This window comes from Colletotrichum jinshuiense, chromosome 10 (genome assembly GCF_051148585.1).
Source record: "Colletotrichum jinshuiense chromosome 10, complete sequence".
Classification (NCBI taxonomy): domain Eukaryota; kingdom Fungi; phylum Ascomycota; class Sordariomycetes; order Glomerellales; family Glomerellaceae; genus Colletotrichum; species Colletotrichum jinshuiense.
The window spans coordinates 904,306-924,903 of NC_139303.1; the positions used below are offsets into that span (position 1 = coordinate 904,306).

Genomic DNA, 20,598 nt, shown 5'->3' on the forward strand with positions numbered 1-20,598 from the left:
ATGTAGGAATAACCCCATGTACACGAATCGGATGACGACGACTTGAACTGCTTCACATAAGGGTCATTGGGCAGCAGACTGTCAGGTGGACTTCTGCTGAAGGGTACAACGGCTCGTTACGATTCACTCCCCTTCGCCTAATCTCTGAGCGCAAGATGCAAAAATCATCGCAGGTCTAGTCTAAACCCCGTGAATATTCCATACATGCTTATTCATTCCTCGTAGATGGACCGCAACCGTATATTTCGGGGCAAAACGAAAGCCCGTAGCAATGTAATATGTACAATTCGCAATCGTAATGCGTAATGTGATAAGAGGAGATGTGTTAGCAAAAGCCTCTCGGGTCGAAGAGGGTCCTGCTGTAGGTCGGCATTGGGAAGGGTTGCCGCGCTGATGCGCTCAGCAGCTGCTCAAAGGCTTGTAGGCGCCTCGCGAGCTCCTGGTGCTCACGCATAATGGCTTTGTTCCTTCGTTCTAGGTAATGAATATATTCTGTCGCTTTCGTGAGGACAGTGCCCTGCAAATCCCGTGTGAGCAAACATTCAGACAGTCAGACGAAGAGAATACCGGCAATGCCTTACCTTGCTGACTTTGGGGCCACGCTGCGATTGGCTATCCGCCTCGGCGTCTTCGCCTCCTTCCTCCGGTATTGACCTGAGTGATGGGACCGCGTCACGCAGCTCCGAGATTCTGTCCTTGAGGTTGGTGCGATACTTCCTCTCAATGTCGTTGTGCGCCGTCCGGTCGCCCGCCTTCAATTTGTCTTTGGACTTGTCAGATACGCCAGTCGCGTTAGTCGTGGTTCGCGACATTTGCGGCCGTTGCGACGCAGCCTCTTCCTTCACATGGTCTTTGTCCTTTCCTTTGCCTTTGTGATGGAGGGCCGACTGATCGGGGCCTCTGGAGATTTCGCTCAAGCTCCCCGTCGCCATGCCTGCGTCAAAATTATCGAGACTCGAAAACTCCGGGCCAAGATCTGCCCCGACGCCGAATCCCATGCCGGAGCCCAGACTGGTTGATGATCGGCCGGTGTTGAGGGCTATCGCCAGCAGGCGCCGCTGCTCAGGGTCGAGCATGGGCGCACCCATGCCACCCATCCCGAACAAAGGGTTCATTCTCAACCCGGGCGCCGGCTTCTCCCAACTCAGGGGTGTTGAGTAAAGGCCCTCTCTTGGGGGCACCTCGGGAGGCGGTTGGGACTCAATCTTGCCGAGCTGGTCGCCGAGGTTCATTGACTCTAGGAAATCCTCGTCGTCCGAGAGAGCATTATCGAGGGCTGCATCATCGAGAAAGTCCTCCGGCTTAAATACAGGGTTGGTGTACAGTCCCGCGCCCAAGCCAGGCGTTGTGGACATCGGGTTCAGGCGATTCGCAGCCCCAGGCCTATTAAGCGTCAGCTGATTCAACTCAGGCGCACAACCTTTCCGAACAGAAATGAAAGTAGTACCTTGAGTGGTAGTTGGGAGTGGGGTTCCTACGCCTGGAGAAATCAATCTCGAAGCTGCCACCGAGCTTCTGCTCCTCGTCGTCTTCAAACTGAATCCAGTAGTCGACTGATTCTAGCGCGGCGGCCTCGGAGTCGACCTTGGTACGCTTCCGCTCATTGCCTTCCCTTCGTCTCGGGCCCGCGTTTTGCGCAGCTCGAGTCGGCAAGCCGGTATTCCTGGACTGGCCAGGACCGTACTGCATCTGGCCGGGCATTGAGCTAAGGCCAAAGTTTGTGCTGCCCGGCGACGCCTGGGCAAAGGAGGGCAGCGACCCCGAGGGGCCATTGGACGTTGATTCGGAGTTCTGGTCGCCGCCTAGGGACTCCCACAGAGAGGCGTCGGGCGCATTTCTGGCGGCACCTGCGGCCGAAGACTCGGCCGTCTGCTCCACAGAGCTTGTTGTTTGGTTGTTAGGGACAGCGAAGTAGTCGAGGTTCTTGAGAAAGTTGGGGTCCATCACTAAGCCAGCATTTCGGCCCCCGAATCGTCGGCGGTCGGCGATCTAGAAATCGAATTTCTGGAGTGTAGATACAACGTAGGCGGCTCGATCGCTTGCCGGTTATTTCTGAGCACTGGGGGCTCAGATCTCGTATGTTTTCTTGGTTGGGAAGGGGGTTTGGCGATTCAAGAGGGCCAGTCGTACCACCTCGTGGAGCCAATCAAGTCGGCGTCGGCGTCCAATGGCAGCGAGGTCAATGGAGGCAGGGAGCGAGGAACGGTCGTCAGCGTCGGCAGGGGTTACTCGGGATGTAGGATGCAGTGAAGAACAACGACGTTCGTTCATGTACCGTGGAGGGTTTTCGCTCGCAGACGACAGGCAAGGCGATGGCGGCGGCGGGGGGTGGTTCGCTTATTAAGATCAGCTTAGGTGCAATTACTCAACGGGCTCGCTCGGGTCGAGGGCGAGGCTTCGGGACCAAGCTGGGCGGGAGGCAGAAGGCAAACAAGGAGCACGGGGACGGAGAGCAAGATCCATCAAACACGGGGAAGGACAAGAAAAGAGTTGAGGGTTGGGGAGAAATTTGTGGAGGCCAGGATGGAAATGACTGGTCACACCTTGGGTATCCAGCAGGGAGCTGTGGAAGGCTGCAGGAGGTTTACGGACGAAGTGGGCGGTTCAGGCGACTGGCCGGTGGCAGAAGGGGACGGCGGCGGTGGCGGCAGCAGGCAGAGAGAGAGATAGAGAGAGCTCGCGAAGTCGCAAAAGCAGTGCTGGGGCGGTTCAGGCGAGGACGAAGTCGACTGATGTTCAGAGACGCATAAGTGACCCGCGCCGATTTCCGTGAGGGGACTCGGGCCAGGGCGGCCGGGCAGAAAAAAAATCGAACCTGGAAAACTGCAAATACGTGTGCGAAAGCTTGCCAATTGGACGGGAAAGAGGGATCGAGGATCGGGCGGAATGGCCTGACATCGAATTTGCCAGTGACCGGGGCACGCTGGCTGCGCGTATCAAAAATCGACCACTTCATGTTGACAATCGTATGATGGACGAGGCTGTTGGAGGGGAGTCGTGCGATGAGTGCCACGGCCGATGACATGGCTGTTTGATTGGACACGTGTCGATCCGGCCCCGCCCGGACAGGTCCGGATGGTCAGCCTTGCAGCATGGTCAAAGCGCCGCCCCAGAATAGACTTCCCGCTCCGTTAGGGTCTGGCTGGTTCTGGTTTGGCTCGCTCCAGCCTCTAGGGTCTTCCCCCCCCTTTCCCCCCCGCCAGCCTCCGTTCTAACGCCCGTCACATTCCATTCGCCACTCATTCCAGCGCATGCATGGCTGGTACCGGTATTGACTGGCACCTGGCTGCCGGAGCTTGCTGCGGCACCTTTGGTCTACCTAGGTCTCCCTCAGCTGGGGCGGCCGTCTGCATCCACCCCCGGCAGGGCGGTTGACCTGGTTGCGCCTACCTACCAAAATGCCATGGCCTCCGGCCGTCGTCGGGGCGGGACCGGGAACGGGTCTATCAAACATCGGGGAGAAAACGCCCCCTGTCTTCTGCTGTTTTGCCTCTCTCGCCTCCCGCCCTCGCCAAGTGACCGTCTTTCCTGTTCGAGAGAAACACCCGGGCGGGCGTCACTTCGATGCGGCCGGAACGTTGGTGGCGGGGGAGATGCACGTGTGATGGTTCCGAGACAAAATAATCCAAGACACCGTTGGGGCCGTTGCAGTAACAACGTACGAGGCCGTTGCAAGGCCCAATCAACTCCTTCTCCCTGCACTTTCTTTCCCTTACATTCCGCATGAGCTCACCTCAGCTGTGGCCTGCGCTGCCTCTCCTCTCCCCGGGCCTTCATATCTGTCTCCTCAATTGCATGCTGCCTCTGGCCAAGCACCGCTAGTCCTCCCACCCTCTGGGGATGTGCTGCAAGTGCAGCGAAGTTCTTGGCCAAGTGCCACGAGCAGTATCCTCCCTCAAAGTTGGAGATCTGGCTGATATAATATCTGGTTCTTGGACCGCTCTTTCTTCTTGAACTCGAGTTATTTGATGACTCGTTGGTCATCGCTCATCCAACGCATTCAAGTTCATCTTGAAATGGACACTTCCAAGAGCATTATATACTCAGTTGCAACCCCTGACGTCGGCATCAGCTGTAGCCGCCCCAAGGACATATTCGCATCTAGCCTAGCCACTGCGTCAATCTGGCCCCGTTGTGTGTTGTCCTCCCAGGCGAAGCCCGAGTACACTTGCAACGGCCTTGCCTTCGAACATCATATCACTCTTGACGAGTCACTGGCTGCGAATTGAGGCGCCGGCGGTCCGAGCGTGTGGGTTAGAGGAAGCGTCGTGTTCGGCTAATGGTTAATGCAACGAGCCGGCGAGCCAGCATAGCTACACGGCACAGCAAAAGTCCCACCCGGAGCGGAGAAAGAATTCACAGGAAGGAGCCGATGGATCTCATGGTATTTCGCTAATATTCGCTCTCGGGTGTACAGTCTGGCATTCTCAGAGTACGCCACTTACAAGGCCGCCGCCGTATTCGGTTCAAACTAGCTACATGGCCAACCATTCCAGTGTCAACCCATTCCTGACTACCATGTTCTCCCTTCTCAGCTCACGTTACCGCAAAAACGACAAGGTGGCGGGACGCAGAATCCTCAGTAGCATCGAGGGTTGGGGTCAGCCGCTCGGTTAGCACAGTCGGTGCAAAGGCCCGGCCAGGCGACTTTGTCGTGATTCGGCTTCGGCCCTTTGCAGCCCTTGCCCACGTCCTGGCACCACTTGATGTCGTGGAAGCCGGTGTGGCCACACTCGAATTTCTTGTCGATCTGCTTACACATTCTCGTTGGCGTTGCTGCCCGCAGACCACAGACTTGCTCTCTGCTTTGTTCTCGTGTACGAAAACACGACAAGGCGGGTCCTGCTGCGTTTCCGTGTCAGCGGTCTTTTGTTTGGAGGGTCAATAATCCTTATCCCACAACCTCGGTTTAAGGGAACATCGCCATACAGGTTGATGAGTTGGTGCGTTGTCAAGTTAGCTTGGTTATCCCAGGCTTCTTGCGTATTTCAGTTTGGTATGACTATACAGTCTGTTGAATGGGAGATATCTCGTGCTTCTTCTGCCTTCCGTTTCGATCTGCTTCGGACTCAAAAGGTACCGGGCTGTCTAATAACAGCAGGAAGCGTAGACGGCAAGAACACCCTGAAAGCTTCAAGGCATCGAATCAACGGCAGAGGACTTTGACAAAAGCCTCTGGCGGGACGGGGGGTCAATGAGGAAGTTCAAGACGAGCGAGTAGATACGGATGCGTCTGGTGGTTCTCTCAAATGTGGTTGTCTTGGAGGAAGGCAACGAAGGGGGAGTCGGTCGAAAGCCGTTGTTATATCATCTGGCGATGGAGACAAGGAAACGACATTTTTACCATGTGTAACTGACACCATGCAGTCTAAGCCCCGACGGACACACTGCCGCGCTCCCCGGCACCGGAAACCAAGACCATGCCTGATCGAGATGTGCGAATGACAAGGAAAAACCAGATAGCCCGTTGTCTGTTATCACATCTCAAAATTCTGCAAGGTGACTTGACAGGTCGGACGGTGGTGGGGGGTGGACGGGGCCGGGACACCGTCTGTTCTCAGGCCTAGGGTTTCCGTCGCCCAAGGAGCCACAACCGACGTCACTCGGCGATGAATGCCAATTACCTCCCCGCCCTCTCATGGTCCCCGCCATGCAGCCTGTCAACGGCATTTGGCGTTGGGTATCCGGCTTGGTGCATGGGGGACTGACTACTGGGCGAAATACGGGGTTGGCAACGAGCACGGGGTGTCCTTATTTCCTCGCTACTGACGTTGAGGTTGTCAGAGGACTGGCTATTCGGCTTGGTCGGGAGCAGAGGTGAAGGCGTTGTATCCTCCGAAGCAAAGGAAGGATGAAAGGCTTGCTTGCTGTCAAAGGTGGGGTGTTTGGTGATGCTGTGCTCAAGACCCTAGACCCCTGTCGACTCCTCCGGGGTAGATCCCCGCCTGCCCTACCGCCCACGGTCACTCTGGTATGATCTTCTCAGGGAGTCGAACTTGAAATCACGACGTTCGGCGTTCGTGTTGCTCGAAATCTATTGCAGCCACAGTAATCAGATGGATGCAACCCCCGAGTAAGCGCGCAGATGCGGCGGGCAAGACGGAATCCAACGTTCGGTGCCCCGGGGAGACTGCCTTTGCGGCCTTTGGGCGTCTCGGCCGGCAATCCGCGTCAAGCTCTCGCGGGCCTAGCCCCCGCTACTGCGAGCTGCTGCGCAAATGGGCCGATTTGTCAGGTCGCTAGCTGCTATGAGAGGCGCTGCAGACGTGCAGACGTGGTACGGCAAACGACAGCTCCCATGCAGCAAATAGTCTCTGAGGGGCCCCGTCCGAGTGGATGGGGAAGAAGCCCCTTCCTGCAGGGTCGTCAACGCGGTCGATTTTGATGTAAGCCTGCTTCAATCTTCTTTTGTATAATATGTGAGACATTGCCCGGCTTGCTTGTGGCACCTCCCATGTTGCCATTATCGAGGTGCCGGCCGGATCTGGTGTCTGCTCGAGGTGCCGGCGGCTGATCCTGCGCCTTGTTTAGAGATCGACATCAAGGTCGTCTTGGTGGCATGAAAATGGGTGGTTTCACCAGGTTATGTGGGAATAGTCTTCTTTGATTGAGATCATCTTGTATCATTGCCTAGAAAGGTCTTGGCCAAAGTGCTTGGGTGCTGATCCGCACCTCTGCAGGTGGACATACTGCCCCTGGAGAGGATACCTGCTGCTTTGCGGACCAGGGGTGATGGAATGGGGGATATTGTCACCTGGGCCGTCCCAAAATCCGAGTTTTTTTTATCCTCATAACAGTGTAGACAAGTCGTTGTTCAAAGAGGGCAGCTGCCTGGCGCATTCGAGAGCCGGTCTCTGCCACCCGTGGATATGGCATCACCCACCACATCTCTCAACTCATGGCTTAGTGTTCGGTGTTTTCCTAGCGTCCTTTCAACCAGTCTTTAGTTGAAATTTGAATTTTTAGTCCCTTTAAGTCTCAATGTTCCCAGTCTTGTTTGTATGGGGGATTTATAATCTTCATCGAGCACTAGCATGCACATGATTGCCTCAGATTGGCTCTTGAACAATAGAAGCATTTCCAAATCCAAAGTAAGATACCGTGGCCAGGTTGTTTAAAGCGCCTGGGGTGTTCTTCAGGTGAGTGACGAGCCTCCAATACCACCAGAGCTGGCTCGTCTGATTCTCCATCTTGTATTCGCTCTCCATGGCTCTATTCACAGCGGTGTATGCGGCATCAAGGGAAGAACCCTACCTCGTCTACTCTTTCTAAAGATCGGACAAGCTAAGGTCATTTAAGGCGAAGGAAGCATGAAATTTAGTCTCGTTAGTCGAGGAAGCGACGATTGCACCATTGTTTCTCGCAACTGCCTTCCTCCCCCTCCCATTCGCCTTTCAGCAAAGCACCTTCCCATCCACGAAGCCCGCGAAACCTAGCCCCCACACGTCGCATCTGCTACTTTAGCAACTCATTCCGAGATAGAAGCGTGGTTTCCCTTTGTTCTTTCCTTTTCCGAGCACCTGCTACAAAGGTTACACGGCTTCTTCATCACCTGCACTTGTCTCGGCCTTCTCCAGTCCTCCTGCTGGCTGCAGCCCGTCCAGTTCGTCTACTCCCTACAACCCAGACCCATCTCCGTGGTTTCATCTCTCTCCCCTCTCTCCCTTCTTCGACTTGCACTCGCAGCGTCGAAGCAACGCCAATGATAGAATGCATCGCAGCATCTCCTTGGCCCTTTGGGGATCATTGCTGGTGTTTTTCTGGGTCGACGGCGTCAATACATTCTCATGGGGTGACAACGAAAGGAGACCCGGTATCCCACTTGTGTTAAAAAAGGACGTGGTCAACCCACCAACCAAGGTTCAACACAGATCACGCCTGTCAAATGCCTACACAGTCGCCCTGCAGGAGCTTCAAGAGCTCGAGTCTGAACCCCTGTGTCATCGCATCGCTGCAAGACTCCTGGTCAACAACTGTCAGCTACTCGACGGCAAAGATGACGCCACTGTTCTCATTGACAGCGGCAGGCAAATCAGGGACTTTGTCGACTCCTACGCCGCCAGTCTGGCAATTTGCGATCTTGAGAGGGGCAGCTTTGCCATTCCTTCAGGCTGCGCGCCTTTCAAAGAGCGTTCCTTGGCCAGCATCCCCGACTCCAAGATTCCTCGCCTCCACGTCTCCCCTCAACAGATCGACGTCTGTCTTTCAGGACTCGCCAAATCTGACTCGGCATGGAATACTTGGGTCAGCTATCGTCATAAGGCTCTGAGGTTCTGCGAGGCCGCCCGCGCTGACAATGATAAAGGTGCAGTACGTCACAACCTCGATTAAAAGATCTATCTAACCGGGAGGCAGCCCAAAGCATACGTCTCCACCAGCGGCTAGCAGAAGTTCTGTCTAAGCTTTCGGAGGGGGTTGAACAAGAAATTGAGTCTCAACTTCATGTCATTAACATGAAAGCAACTGAGACAATGGAGCAGCTTCGTCACATGGCGCCTGGAATTGATTTACTACGAAACGGCCTTCAGAGCGTGGAGAAAATGTTGTCTCACGATGTGATGCAACTGCTACAGGTAGATACACCAATGTAACTTTCGAGAAGAACATTTACTAATTAGAAAGGCGTCAAATTCTGCAATGAGAAGCGGCGTCGAGGATGCCCAAAATCTACAACAACTATTGAACATCCTTCTAAAGACTGTTCTCAACGCCAACGCTGAAGTTGCGGCGTCCCACGAAATGATGCTGTCGAATGTCAAAGACCGTACCGAAAGCGAGGTTGCGTTTGTCATGGCGGCCCTGGCTAGTGCCGCGACTTCTTCCACGTCCCTACAAAACCAAATGGTGAGCAAATCTAAATCGCTGTTATTAAGCCCTTGACTTACCGAGCACTTAGGAGCTATCACACCTTCGAGTCGTGGAACTGGCTGGTCGCCAAGATCATCTTGAGAAGGTGAGTAGGGCTCAACGTTCTATCTTGAGTCCATAGCCAACTCGTTTTAGGGACTGGGAAGGCTCTTGGGCCTGACGGAAGAGCTTTCGTCCAAGTACGAGTTACATACCGAGAAGCTGACGCAGGCGCATCGGAAGTCGGAAGATCTTCTAGACACGCTTGACAACATGGCAATCTCGGCGTCAGAAGTTCGCAGCTCTCTCGACTACGGATCCGGTTGGAAAAGTTGCTTGCCGTATGTCATTTTCCCAGCTGCATCATTACTCATGGGATCATATGGTCTTCCGCCCTCAGCAGTCCGGAACATTGGGCTTATAGCACTAGGTAAGGTCTTGAATCTGGGTTTCTGAAAATAAGAATGCTTACTTTGGCTGCCATAGGTGAGCTTGCTGGCTTCGTCGTATCATACACTAAATATTTCACCTACCCCACCACCGAAACCTCTCAACATGGAATCCCTAATATCGAGGAGGCAAATACAACACTTGCTTTCGCCGCAGCCGAAATTAATATTTTACAAAACCTTCCATCAGATTTACGTAAAATCCAGCCGATGAAGAAAGTTTAGAGGGTTTATCGGCAGGCTTTGAACATACATGTTTACATCGAAATACTGGCAAGGTTACGACGCGACGACTGGGCATGGAGACATAGATTTTGGGCGTTTTTCTCTCTTCTGCCTTCTCCTCTTTTTTCCTGCATTTTCCTATTTGGGGTCATTTTCGGAATTGTTGACTGGTTTTATGGGCATTGCGGGCGGTGGAATCAATACGGGGAAACCAATAGGGTTGCCTCTGACATCATTTCTCGCATATGGACTAAACAAAAGCGCCTAATCGGGCGCGTCGCCTAGGAACTGCACTCTGATCTTTCTCATTCATTCGTCGACCTCTTGATATATTGTGCAAGTAAAGCAGTGTAAAGCAGACTGCGGGGCAGTGCATGAAGACCAGCTGCATCTCCTCATAAACTGAACCTGACTCCCAGTCATCGGTTGCTGTAATCTCCAAGCACCAGAGCATCTTAAAGTTAGTTGCAGGCTTGAACTGAGACGAGACAAATACAGCAGCCATGGCAGACAAGTTCAAGATCGCGCTCATACAGATGCACCCAAAGGTCAGCAAGTTTAAGATCCCCCCTTACCAAGGCTCCTCGGCCAGTTCAGCTCTCGCGCTCGTGTTTTCAAGTGCCATAGCCATGGCACAGTTGACGTAGAAACTAGAAGAAGAAGAAAAAGAAAGGGATAAATAAATAAATTAGTTAAACATAGTTCTGACAAGAATCACAGGTCGTCGCACCCGAGGAGAACTTTGCAAAGGCAGAGTCGTACATCCGCTCTGCCGCGGCCCAGGGTTGCTCGCTCGCCGTCCTGCCGGAATACCACCTCACGTCCTGGATCCCCGACCACCCCGAGTTCGTGCCGAGCTGCATCAAGTCCGGGGCCTACCTGGAAAAGTACCGAGCCCTGGCCCGGGAGCTGGGCGTCTCCATCGTGCCCGGGACGATTGTGGAGCCGAGCGGCGAGGGCGACGACCTGGACCTCCTCAACGTCGCGTACTTCATCGGGCCGGACGGCGCCGTGCTGGGGCGGTACCAGAAGAAGAACCTGTGGCACAACGAGCGGCCGCACCTGACCAAGGGCCCGGAGCCGCACGGCGCCTTCGACACGCCGCTGGGCCGGGCGGGGATGCTGGTGTGCTGGGACCTGGCGTTCCCCGAGGCCTTCCGGGAGCTGATCCGCGACGGGGCCAGGATCATCGTGTGCCCGGCGTTCTGGATGTCGGACGAGTACAAGCGCGCCGGCCCGGACGGCGCCGAGGAGGTCGTGAACCCGGACTCGGAGAAGGTGTTCCTCGAGAACGTCATGGTGACGAGGGCGTTTGAGAACACGGCCGCCGTGGTGCTCGTGAACGCGGGCGGGCCCGGGGGCGGCGTCGAGACGCGGGACGACGGCAAGGTCATGAGGTACTGCGGCGTGAGCCAGGTGGCCATGCCGCTCGTTGGGGCGCTGGGGAAGCTGGGCGCCGAGGAGGCCATGTCGGTTGTGGAGGTCGACCTGGGCCTGCTGGATGTTGCCGAGGACTCGTACAAGGTGAGGGAGGATATGCGGAAGGAGGGCTGGCATTACGGGTATTCCATCGTCAAGGAGTGACGAGAAGGGGGGGAGCGAGAGAGCTGACCTGGATGTTGGGCGGCGGGGCGCAGCTGGGGACATGACTTTAGACTCACGTTGTAGATACGATGCACAGCACGCCGTGACCAAGTAATTCATTGTTTCAGAGCTTGGGGTATCAATAATAATCATTGGCGAAAGTAGCTAACCCATGGCAGAACCCAAGTAAGTTTCGGCTGGCACGTCGACAGTCATCCGAAGCCACCCCCCCTTCCCACCCTTACTGCGAGGCATGTCCAATTTCGTCCATAAAGGCAAAGAATTTCCTCCTCTGCTCGATCCGGCGCAGCGTGTGTTTCTTCACCAGGTAGTCCCAGTATTTTCTCAGCTTCGCATGTTCGGCCTCGTCCGTGCCCGACCCCGGGCCGGCGCCGTCGACTCTCCTGAGCCTCTCGTCGTCATTGTTCGTCCAAACCCCTTCCCAGTTTCTCGGTAGGGCCTTGTGCTCTCTAAGGTACTTCAAAACATCCGAGACCAGCGGCGGGGAGAGAGAAGTGGCCATGAGCGCTGTGAGGGTGTCCTGGCGCGGATACTGGAACGTGTCGAAGCGGTCAATCAAGTCCTCGAGCTCGGCGATGGTATTCGCCGACTCTTGAGAGTCGGGAATCGCCTCCTTTGTCCGTTCCTTGCGGGGTAGGTCTTCTTCCGCGCGATCGATGGGATGTCCTTGCGAAGGACTAGGGCTTGCCGTGTCGAGCCGGTCCACGCCCTTGCCTTTATCCCTGCCGAAAGACAGAGGCACAGGTGTCACGGCCTCGTTCTCGCCCAGAAGCTGCTGAGAGGGTGAAATATCGAACTCGCCACTGTCTTGAGATCCCAGCCTAGGAGCATCCATCTCTTCGAAGCCGAAATCTTGCGTCTCCGGCTCCAAGCGGAGGGGTCTGGTGGCGGGCAGGCGGTCGATCCCCACGAATCTGTTGTCGGTACGAGACACCGTGGAATTCCATTTGGCGCTGAGAGAAGGGCTGGCGCCAAAGTTTTCAAAGCTTGCGAGCCCGAGCTTCTCATCCGGCGTCGATGGTATTTCTGCGTCCCGGTCGAGACGCTGTCGTTTCCTTCTGCCGGCCGGGGTTGACGGTATGGCAAAAGTATCAACAGTGATGGCTTGCCTCTTCTTGGCGGCTCCGGGAGCGGCAATCGGCGGTGGGAGACGAGGCTCTTCTTGAAATCCCAACTCGGCTTCTTCTCCGTGGTGCTGTGAATGCTCCTCGTCGTCCGACTCCTGCCCGCTGTCTTCACTTCCAGTGTCTTCGTCGGGCTCATCCAACACCCCACTAGCGACGAAGTCTGCAACGTAATCCGCGTAGCATTGGCGAAGTGGTTCGGCCGCCCCCTCGGAGAGGCCCAGGTCTTTCGCAACTGCTTCCCAGTCAACTTCAACTCCTCCCCGTCGATACTGATCTCTGACGGCTCGCCATAGTAGCCATGGGTCGACAGGCACGGTGCCAACTTGGGGGCCAATGTCGGGATCTAGTCCCGCAACCTCTCTATATATCTTCAACTGGTCGAGGAAATCTTCCCTCGAAACAACTTGGGACGATTCATCTTCCGGCTGTAGCGCCGTTTTCGTATCATCTTTTCTCTCCACCGCCTGTACCAGTGGCGACACGGTGCCCTCCTTGTCATGGCTGCCATAGTGGCTCTCTGGTTTCTTGCTCTTTTCGCTTTGATAGCTTGGTTCGGCCCGGGGAGCGGAGTCCGACTCCAACGTGTGGTTAATGCCAGAGGGCGCCTCCTCTGCCAAGGCTTGGTTGTGAACGAGGCTGTTCTCTAGCCGCGGCTCCAAAACTTTGGTCCAGTGCGCGCGCCATGATTGTCCGGTGTGGTGAGGGTGCTATTCACTTTTAGCCAGGATTCTGCAACGATAATGAGTACTATCAACTTACCTTTTCCGCGAAATCCTCAAAAAACCGTGTGTTAGGTAGGCCGCGACGGCTTTTCAGCCCCGAGACGCTGCGTAGCAACATGTCGTCATCTTCTTCGGTGAACTTGTTTCTTTTCACTGGGGATGGCCCTGGTTTAGTATTTGGTTCTTGAACAGCAGGTCTCGCCCGCGTAGTTTCTGTAGGTGGCTGTGCAGCAACTTTTGAAACCAGAACGGGCGACCTCCCCGTGGGCTGAGGAGCTTCGGGTCGTCTGGAGGCAATTGGGGTGGGCGATGATGCTAGGGGTTTGATATCAGGGGCAGAAGCAGCCATATTCTCCAGTGTGGCTTGAGGCAGCTTTGAGACCTTTTTAACCCAACGATCTCTCCAGGAATGCCAAGTATGACGGTTGTTCTAGGACGCGTTAATCACAAGCCTGGCACTAGTGCAGCCCGTACTTACTGCTTGCTCGAGTGTCTTGTAGATCTCGTTGCCATTTCTCTGTCTTACGGGTTGCAAGAGCACCCACTTGGCGAGATTCGCATCGTCGGCAGCGGTATATGCGGTACGAGTTCCTTTGGTCGGCGCAGACGAGCCGACAGGGCGAGATGTCCCGACAGGGCGCGAAGCTCTCGGCGATTGGTTGATGAGATACTTGTCTACTTCTTGTACAGCACCGTTGTCGACAGAGTCCTTGATAAACTTCCAGTGAAGTGATCCAGCTGGGCAGTCCGGCCTGACGTGGTCGGCGATGATCATGTCTGCCTGCTTGTCCAACTTGACAATCTTGCCGCCATTTTGCTATTGATGTAAGCCTGAGAGCATGAGTCAGCTTGGGGATTCAGGCATACCGTGATCATGTCCAGGATCGTTGTTCTGTCGGGAACGCGTTGCGCAACAAAGAATTTTGCATTCCCGAAGAGAGTGCCTTGAGCGCCCGGCACTCCATGATAGGTAATTGCAGCAGCCATCCTGGATATTCAGGAAATATGAGAAGCCTTGAAATCCAGTATAGCCCCTAGGCGATTCCAGTGAAGCTCATGTACTTGATGCAGACAATGTCTCGTGGGTCTGTAGTGGCAAACCCAATGACCCTATTGGAAAGGCAGCTGCATCTGTATCGGAAGAGACCGCGAAAGATATGGCGAAAGGTCCCTTTAAGGTTTCAGTGGCCAGCCGAGAAAAAATGGGCGTGAGAAGATGCTGGTCCGGTGCAACTGGGGTGTGTCTCCCGTGTGTTGAGGGTATTCGCAGAGTGGTCGCGCTCTCTTGTGGTGGTAAGTTTTCTGCCTAAAAGAGAAGAGCAGACGAAAAAGACCAGATGCCCTCTCTCCGTATAATAGCCAAGAACAGACCGAGACTTTCCAGTCAGATCCCAACGCAACAACCTGTAGTTTGCTGTTTGTCACCCGCTCAAGTCAGTTACACTCCCTGAAATGACGCGTGACTTCCACATTAATCGTCGCGAAGTCACGTGCTCTAGCTTTAATTTCTCATGCACTTAAGAAGCTTATGTATATACCAGGCGCAGGTGAAGGCTCCCGCGCCAACGCCAACGGGACGCTATGACCTCGCGCCGGTCGATACGACAATACTTTGCACTCTTGGCACACTCAGGAACAATGCTCTACATGGACTTTCCTGAAACCAGATGCATCATTCCGCTGTGGAATACCATGTCTAACAAGCGAGCCTAGCTACATCGACAGGTGCCTTACATCACTTGGCTTATCATCTTTTGCTGGCTGTTTGTCTTGGGGGCGAGGTTGGTGGGCCTTGGCTGACACCTTAGGCTGTATCCACTCGCTACGGCGGGCGACTTCTTGCTATTATTGCATTGCCCGCCTCTGCTGATATTCAGGCCGAGCTAGGCGGGACGTCGCCCTACTCACTGTCCTTTGGCGTTCATATCTCATCAAGAATGAGCCTTGTGAGGTGACAGTAACTTGAGCACTATGGGGACACTCGGGAAGGCAGCACTCTTCGTGCTGGCCATCTCATTCATTGTCTTTGTCGCATTCTTTGGCCGGTTGCCGGCTTTGAGGTTCGTCATCATACTCAGCCGGCAGGACGGCGTAGCCGCAGGTCCAGGACTCGTAAACTGATCTCAGACAGGCACACGCCCATCGCGACACTACACAGGGTTATGTGGATTCATATTCCGAATGGCTTCCTAGCTGTGGATAGAATCCTGACAGGAGGGAAATTCTCAACTTCCATGCTGCGCTTCGGCAACTACATGATGCATGACCGGCATCCAACTGTTGTCGTGAGTGAAAATACCAACCCGGATGTAAACATCACAATGTCAGCGTCCAAGTATCCTAACGCTGGCAGATCTTCTTTCTACTCATCCTCTCCGTGTCGGAATACCTGTACCTCCCCGGCGCCTGGCCGCAACTCTCGGCCTTCCACAAAGTCGTCGGCTGCATCAGCATCTTCCTTCCGTACTTCTTCCTCTACCTCTCCGTCATGGTCGACCCGGGCTACATCACGCCAGAGAACCACGCTTATTACATGTCCCTCTACCCGTACGACTACTCCATCTTCTTCCCCGGTCAAAAGTGCAGCACCTGCAACTTCATCAAGCCGCCCCGCTCCAAGCACTGCAGCATCTGCAAGCGCTGCGTTGCGAAACTCGACCATCACTGCATCTTCATCAACGGCTGCGTCGGCTACAAGAACCAGCACTACTTCGTCCTGCTCCTCCTGACGACGGCCTTCCTCACCTCTTATGGAGCGCTGCTGGGCTTCTCCCTTCTTTCCACCAAGATCGCCACTCAGTACCCCAGATGGTCGCTCTGGCCCCCAACGGGGATGGACATCAAGGAGTACCTGCTCATCTGGAGCTGGGCTCTGCAGGACAACGTCGGCATGGGTGCCGTCACTCTCCTCGCGGCCATGACCTCCCCCCTGGTCTGGGGCCTTCTGAGCTACACCTTCTGGCTGATCTACTGCGGCACTACCACGAATGAGTCGCTCAAGTGGTCAGACTGGAAAGCCGAGATGGACGACGGGTGCGCCTTTAAGCGCAGCATGCCCGCCAACCGCGTCAAAGACGCGCGGCTCGAGCCGGAGCGGACGCGGTGGCCCCTTGACGCCCAGCAGGTGCTGAGCAGGACTGACGACGGAATGCCGCCTTCGCCCAGCGGCCCTGGAGACGGAGAATGGGAGCGCGTGTGGAACCTCCGGGACGTCGAGAACCTGTACGATCTGGGGTTGTGGGATAACTTGGCGGACATTTTTGTCCCCAACTACGATTTCAACGTGAAGCGCGACCAGCCGTCCGTTGAGGCTATCGGAAGACAGAGGCATGCCCCCAAAGCCTCGCTCTAGCCTTTGGCACGAGTCTTGCAGGATAAATATCATGTAATGGATAGGTCAGTGTGCAATACAGCCACATTTAGTTACGGTATGGTGCATGGCAGCCAGCTTCTACGTCCCATTAGCGTCCCTCAAGATTGAGCTACGGATCCATGCGAACCGCAACATTGGCCAGCACGTTTATTGCATTGCGGGGGGGATGGTGCACCAGGTAACGGACCAGCGGGTATATCATGGACTTTGGAGTTTATCTTCGTTTCATTCAACATGTCTCATCTAATTCGTACCTGGGGGCTGCTGAACCCAAGACACCTCAGACGCCCCATCTACTTGGGTCGTGCGAGGGTTAACCCCAAGAATCTAATGATGCGTGCCGCCGTCCTCCCCGCACCGCTCAACTAAGACGAGTCGACTGCCAGAAACTTCATGGTTCCTCGACTAATCAATGGTCCTCTATGGTCGATGAGCCGTCTCTAACGCTTATCCTTGTTCAGGAGCGTAGATTTACAGGATGGTGCCGAAACTAAGAGCCGCATGTTAGTAATGCGACATATGACGACTGCGCGGATTAGGGGAAAAAACATACCCAAAGGTGCGCTTGATGCTGTTGACGTAGTACTCCTGCCAGTTGCGTTTCGTGGCCTCCTCCTCGCCGACGGGAACGCCGTCCCAGTTGACACGCATCAGCGTAACGTGGTCCACATCGTTCTGGTCGAACTCGATGTTCAGCTTGGAGTAGTGACCCTCCGGCCACTGCTTCAGACGCCAGCTCTGGACAATCTTCTTGGGAGAGTCGAGCTCGAGGTACTCGCCGGTGACGTTTCCGTCAAACAGCTCAAACTTTCCGCCCTTCTTGGCACCCTCGAAAACCTTGGGGGGCGCGCGGGTGAAGGCAGCGATGCGGCCGGGGTCAACAAACGTCTGGTAAGCCTCCTCAGCGGTGGTGCGGAACTCGGCAGTATCGGTCAGGGTGGTGGTGTTGACAACCTTGCCGCTGCTGCCCTTGACGCTGGCCGTGGCGGCGGGCTTGGAGGCAGAGCTCTGGGCATGGTACTTGGGGGTGGAGAAGCCGCTGGAAGGGTTGGAGCCAGGAGCGTGCTGGATGTCCTTGCCGTGCTCCGTAATCAAAGCTCCGGGGAGCTTCAGGAACTCCTTGCGAAGCAGGGGCACAAGGGTAGAGCGAACCAGGTCCTTGACGGGCTGCTTCTCCTTGGACTCGGAGTAAATGTCGACATCAAACTGTGGAAGGAAATATTCAGCAACGGGGCCTTTGGGCGGAAGAGATTTCATGTGGACCCACCACAAACTCGTCCTCCTCAGTGTCGTGGGCAACCTCAGGAACAGTGATGGTGCCCGAGACCTCAGTCTCGTCAGAGGTGGTGCCTGCGCTGCGTTAGCGAGGCTCCAATACGATTTCACATTAAATGATACATGTGGTAGACAGATTCGATGGACGGTTTACGGGACAAAACACAGTGCTTGCATTGAGGTACCTACCGGTGTATTCTAGTACGAGCTTAACATCGTAAATGGTGATGACCTTGCCCTTCCTCTGGCTAACGTCGACGTCGCCATCCATGCTCACAACCTTGCTAATCTTTGCCGTGACACCGCCATCGGCAGACTCGACCTTCGTCAAGCTCTCCTCAAGGTACTGCTTCGCCCAGGCCGAGGCATCCTTGTTGACCCAGTGCCAGTTGTTGGGGTTGTGGAGGACCATCTTGTCGGCGGTGACTCGGTTTCTGATTTCAGGCTGTGAGAAGGAAAAACGTGTGACTGATCCGATTGCAGGTTAGCAAAGGAGCGACGACTTGAATGAAGACGTGGTGGTGTTTTGAAGGTTGGAGGGTGTCCCGGATCAGTGGTTGGTCATAGACCGCAGCGTTTTTCATCAAAGAGGGAGTACAAATCACTCTATGACTGGTGCCAGCTGGCGTATCATCATGTTGGGAGAGGGGAGGAAGGGGGCGCGGGGTAGATAAAGGGAAATCGTCTTACCTCAGTGCGGATTGGCGCGTTGGGGTGTCATGTCAAGAAACGTTGCGCATGGAAAGAGAGAGAAGAAGGATTAAATCTGAGCGCGGAGCCTCTTTTGAAAGAAAGCTCTAGAATTCTGACGGCTCTCCGCAGGCGGGCGGTAAATTTTCGGCCGTTTGGTTTGCCCGTTCGCCTTGCACCCACCCCACCTGGTCTGTGCTCCCAAGCTGAGAAGGTGCTGCCTCAGTGTTCAAATTCGTCATTGGGCCGGCCGACTCCGCAACGGCCGCCAGGGAATGGAATGGGAGCCGTGTTGAGTCAATATAGCTTCAAACCAGCCTCGCCTCTGGCCTATGTGCCATTTTCCATATTGGCCGAGCCAGACGTTCCACACTTACCTTTATCTGACAAGAATAGCCCGAAAGCCTCAGGTGCTTTGATAGCCTACTTCTTTACTAGGCTATTGTGGTCTCAGACGGCTCTTGAGTCCATGTCTGGAATCCTCTAACTAGACGCATCAAGCTCCTGTCTCTCCCTCGCTCAACGTCCCTTTCGATTCATCCGGCTCTAATTTGGGCATTCGTTGCTTTTGTGTTTCTGCTTATTTTAACTACCTCATTCTTATTTTTAAATTTGCATCTCAATTTGGGGGACGTTTCAGGACAAACCGCAGCGCCGACTCGCTACTGCTGCATCTTTTCTTTTTCCTCGCCCACGGTTCCAGATTCCTGGACAAATGAATTTGTGATGCCTCGTGGAACCGGCACCTGGTCATCCCGTCTCTCCTCTTTTGATTCGACTTGACCCACAAGACACGGAAAGGGCCAGAAGGCTGAGCTGGCGTTCAGCATTGCGGCGTTCCAACCAATCAAAGATAAATACAGTGTATAACATGCACCCACCATGTCCATCAGTTGCTATATAGACAACTATTCCGCACATCAGAAAAAGAAGCAATAAGCGCAAAGACCCAGCTATAACCACACGGCTCTGGTATTCCGCACCAAGTACAGCTCGCCAAGATGCCGGTGATTTGACGATTCGACTTACAGCTTGCCTGCATCGGACTGGGGTCTAGGTGAAACGGCTGGCTTGCAGGCCAAGCTGCAATATGGACAGGTTCCAAGCTGCCTTCTGGAAGCAGCATGTGGTTGCTCCCGTTTGGCCAGAGTTTGCGCTTGTCCTATGGTCCCCGTGCCCTTTCTGGACCAGGTTCCCTCTAGCTTGTGATGGTCTCGGGGCAATATGTTCACGACCACTGCAGCCACACGATGCTACAGTGACAAAGCAGAGGGAGGGGGCCTAAATGGTTCTTGCAGGGCCGATGAGGCCTGTCGAAATGTCCGGCTGCAGCGATGCCGGTGCCGATGCCGAAGAGGTTACCCCCAAGGCGAATCAACGAGATGCGGAGATACAGCGATAAATAAAGCTTGCGAAACTCCAACAGAGATCGAGTTGGGCGTAGCCTTGGCGATCCTAGGCCCTCCCAGCGAATCCACGAGTACTTGCCAGAGCAGAGCCGAGTCCGACTAACGAGGGCTTCTGGGAACATTTGGAAGCGTCTGGCCGCCTGGTCTCCTCGAAATATATTCTCGCGGCGCTGCCTATTTCGATTTGGTCGCATGGAAAGATACTTCGCATCACACCAAAGTCCCTGGGGACGCACACCCCAAGTCATCTTCAAACCAACCACCCGAAATGTCTCGCAAAACGACCGTGGCAATCGAGTCGGTGAGGACGACGCCGGGGGTATGGTTGCTGACTAGGACCAAGGCTTTCCAGACGCTAATGCGTGCATCTTCTCAATACTGCTTACCCAACAACCGATTACACGTCCAGTTTTGATGGGGGCGGGCGGGCGAGCACGGAGAAGACGCGGCCGGAGAGCAACATAGGCCTCGGGTTCTTGAACGAGTCGAGGGGGACATTTTAAGCGCCGACAATCACCCTCGCCTCTTTTCACAGGCCTAGTGACCAACCACAACCCCAGCATACCTCCTCGACTAGCCAGGGTCCTACAAGGGATCCAAGAATAGACTGACCTCCTCCTAAACAGCCAACCAATCGTCGCTGGTCCCCTCCAACATCTCCATGAGTCTCTTCTCTTGGCTCCATCAAAAAGACAGGCCACTTTGTACCGTACCCTGGCGCGATGCTCACTCTCCTTCCCTCTTCTTGTGCAGTGGCAGGCCTCTACGGAATTTCGTCAATGCGATATTCCATGCTCGCGTCTTCCCGTTGGTTGTCGGTGTCAAGGCCTCCAAGGTCCGCTCACCATATCGACGCGATGCTACGATCTTGACTCT

General features: G+C 54.9%; 6 protein-coding genes across 6 annotated transcripts; 3 read left to right on the forward strand and 3 right to left on the reverse strand.

Annotated features, from left to right (window-relative positions):
• Positions 1-325: 325 nt before the first annotated feature.
• On the reverse strand, positions 326-1,944 carry EsH8_X_000226 (helix-loop-helix DNA-binding domain-containing protein; the record flags this gene model as incomplete). Its single annotated transcript, XM_083274314.1, has 3 exons — positions 326-517; positions 582-1,383; positions 1,448-1,944. The coding sequence occupies 3 exons, from the start codon at positions 1,942-1,944 to the stop codon at positions 326-328; spliced, it is 1,491 nt and encodes a 496-aa protein (XP_083119706.1).
• A 5,766-nt stretch (positions 1,945-7,710) lies between these two features.
• Positions 7,711-9,521, forward strand: EsH8_X_000227 (uncharacterized protein; the record flags this gene model as incomplete). Its single annotated transcript, XM_083274315.1, has 6 exons — positions 7,711-8,305; positions 8,356-8,573; positions 8,623-8,844; positions 8,897-8,953; positions 9,004-9,277; positions 9,334-9,521. 6 exons carry the CDS (start codon positions 7,711-7,713, stop codon positions 9,519-9,521), a joined length of 1,554 nt encoding a protein of 517 aa, XP_083119707.1.
• Positions 9,522-10,024: 503 nt separating this feature from the next.
• EsH8_X_000228 (carbon-nitrogen hydrolase family protein) lies at positions 10,025-11,105 on the forward strand (the record flags this gene model as incomplete). Its single annotated transcript, XM_083274316.1, has 2 exons — positions 10,025-10,069; positions 10,242-11,105. 2 exons carry the CDS (start codon positions 10,025-10,027, stop codon positions 11,103-11,105), a joined length of 909 nt encoding a protein of 302 aa, XP_083119708.1.
• Positions 11,106-11,346: 241 nt separating this feature from the next.
• On the reverse strand, positions 11,347-13,962 carry EsH8_X_000229 (TRF2-interacting telomeric protein/Rap1 C terminal domain-containing protein; the record flags this gene model as incomplete). The annotated part of the gene is made up of 4 exons (XM_083274317.1): positions 11,347-12,960; positions 13,013-13,405; positions 13,454-13,792; positions 13,843-13,962. 4 exons carry the CDS (start codon positions 13,960-13,962, stop codon positions 11,347-11,349), a joined length of 2,466 nt encoding a protein of 821 aa, XP_083119709.1.
• Positions 13,963-14,946: 984 nt separating this feature from the next.
• EsH8_X_000230 (DHHC palmitoyltransferase-domain-containing protein) lies at positions 14,947-16,327 on the forward strand (the record flags this gene model as incomplete). Its single annotated transcript, XM_083274318.1, has 3 exons — positions 14,947-15,035; positions 15,107-15,260; positions 15,329-16,327. 3 exons carry the CDS (start codon positions 14,947-14,949, stop codon positions 16,325-16,327), a joined length of 1,242 nt encoding a protein of 413 aa, XP_083119710.1.
• A 492-nt stretch (positions 16,328-16,819) lies between these two features.
• EsH8_X_000231 (activator of Hsp90 ATPase) lies at positions 16,820-18,035 on the reverse strand (the record flags this gene model as incomplete). The annotated part of the gene is made up of 4 exons (XM_083274319.1): positions 16,820-16,838; positions 16,902-17,554; positions 17,616-17,698; positions 17,813-18,035. The coding sequence occupies 4 exons, from the start codon at positions 18,033-18,035 to the stop codon at positions 16,820-16,822; spliced, it is 978 nt and encodes a 325-aa protein (XP_083119711.1).
• Positions 18,036-20,598: the final 2,563 nt, after the last annotated feature.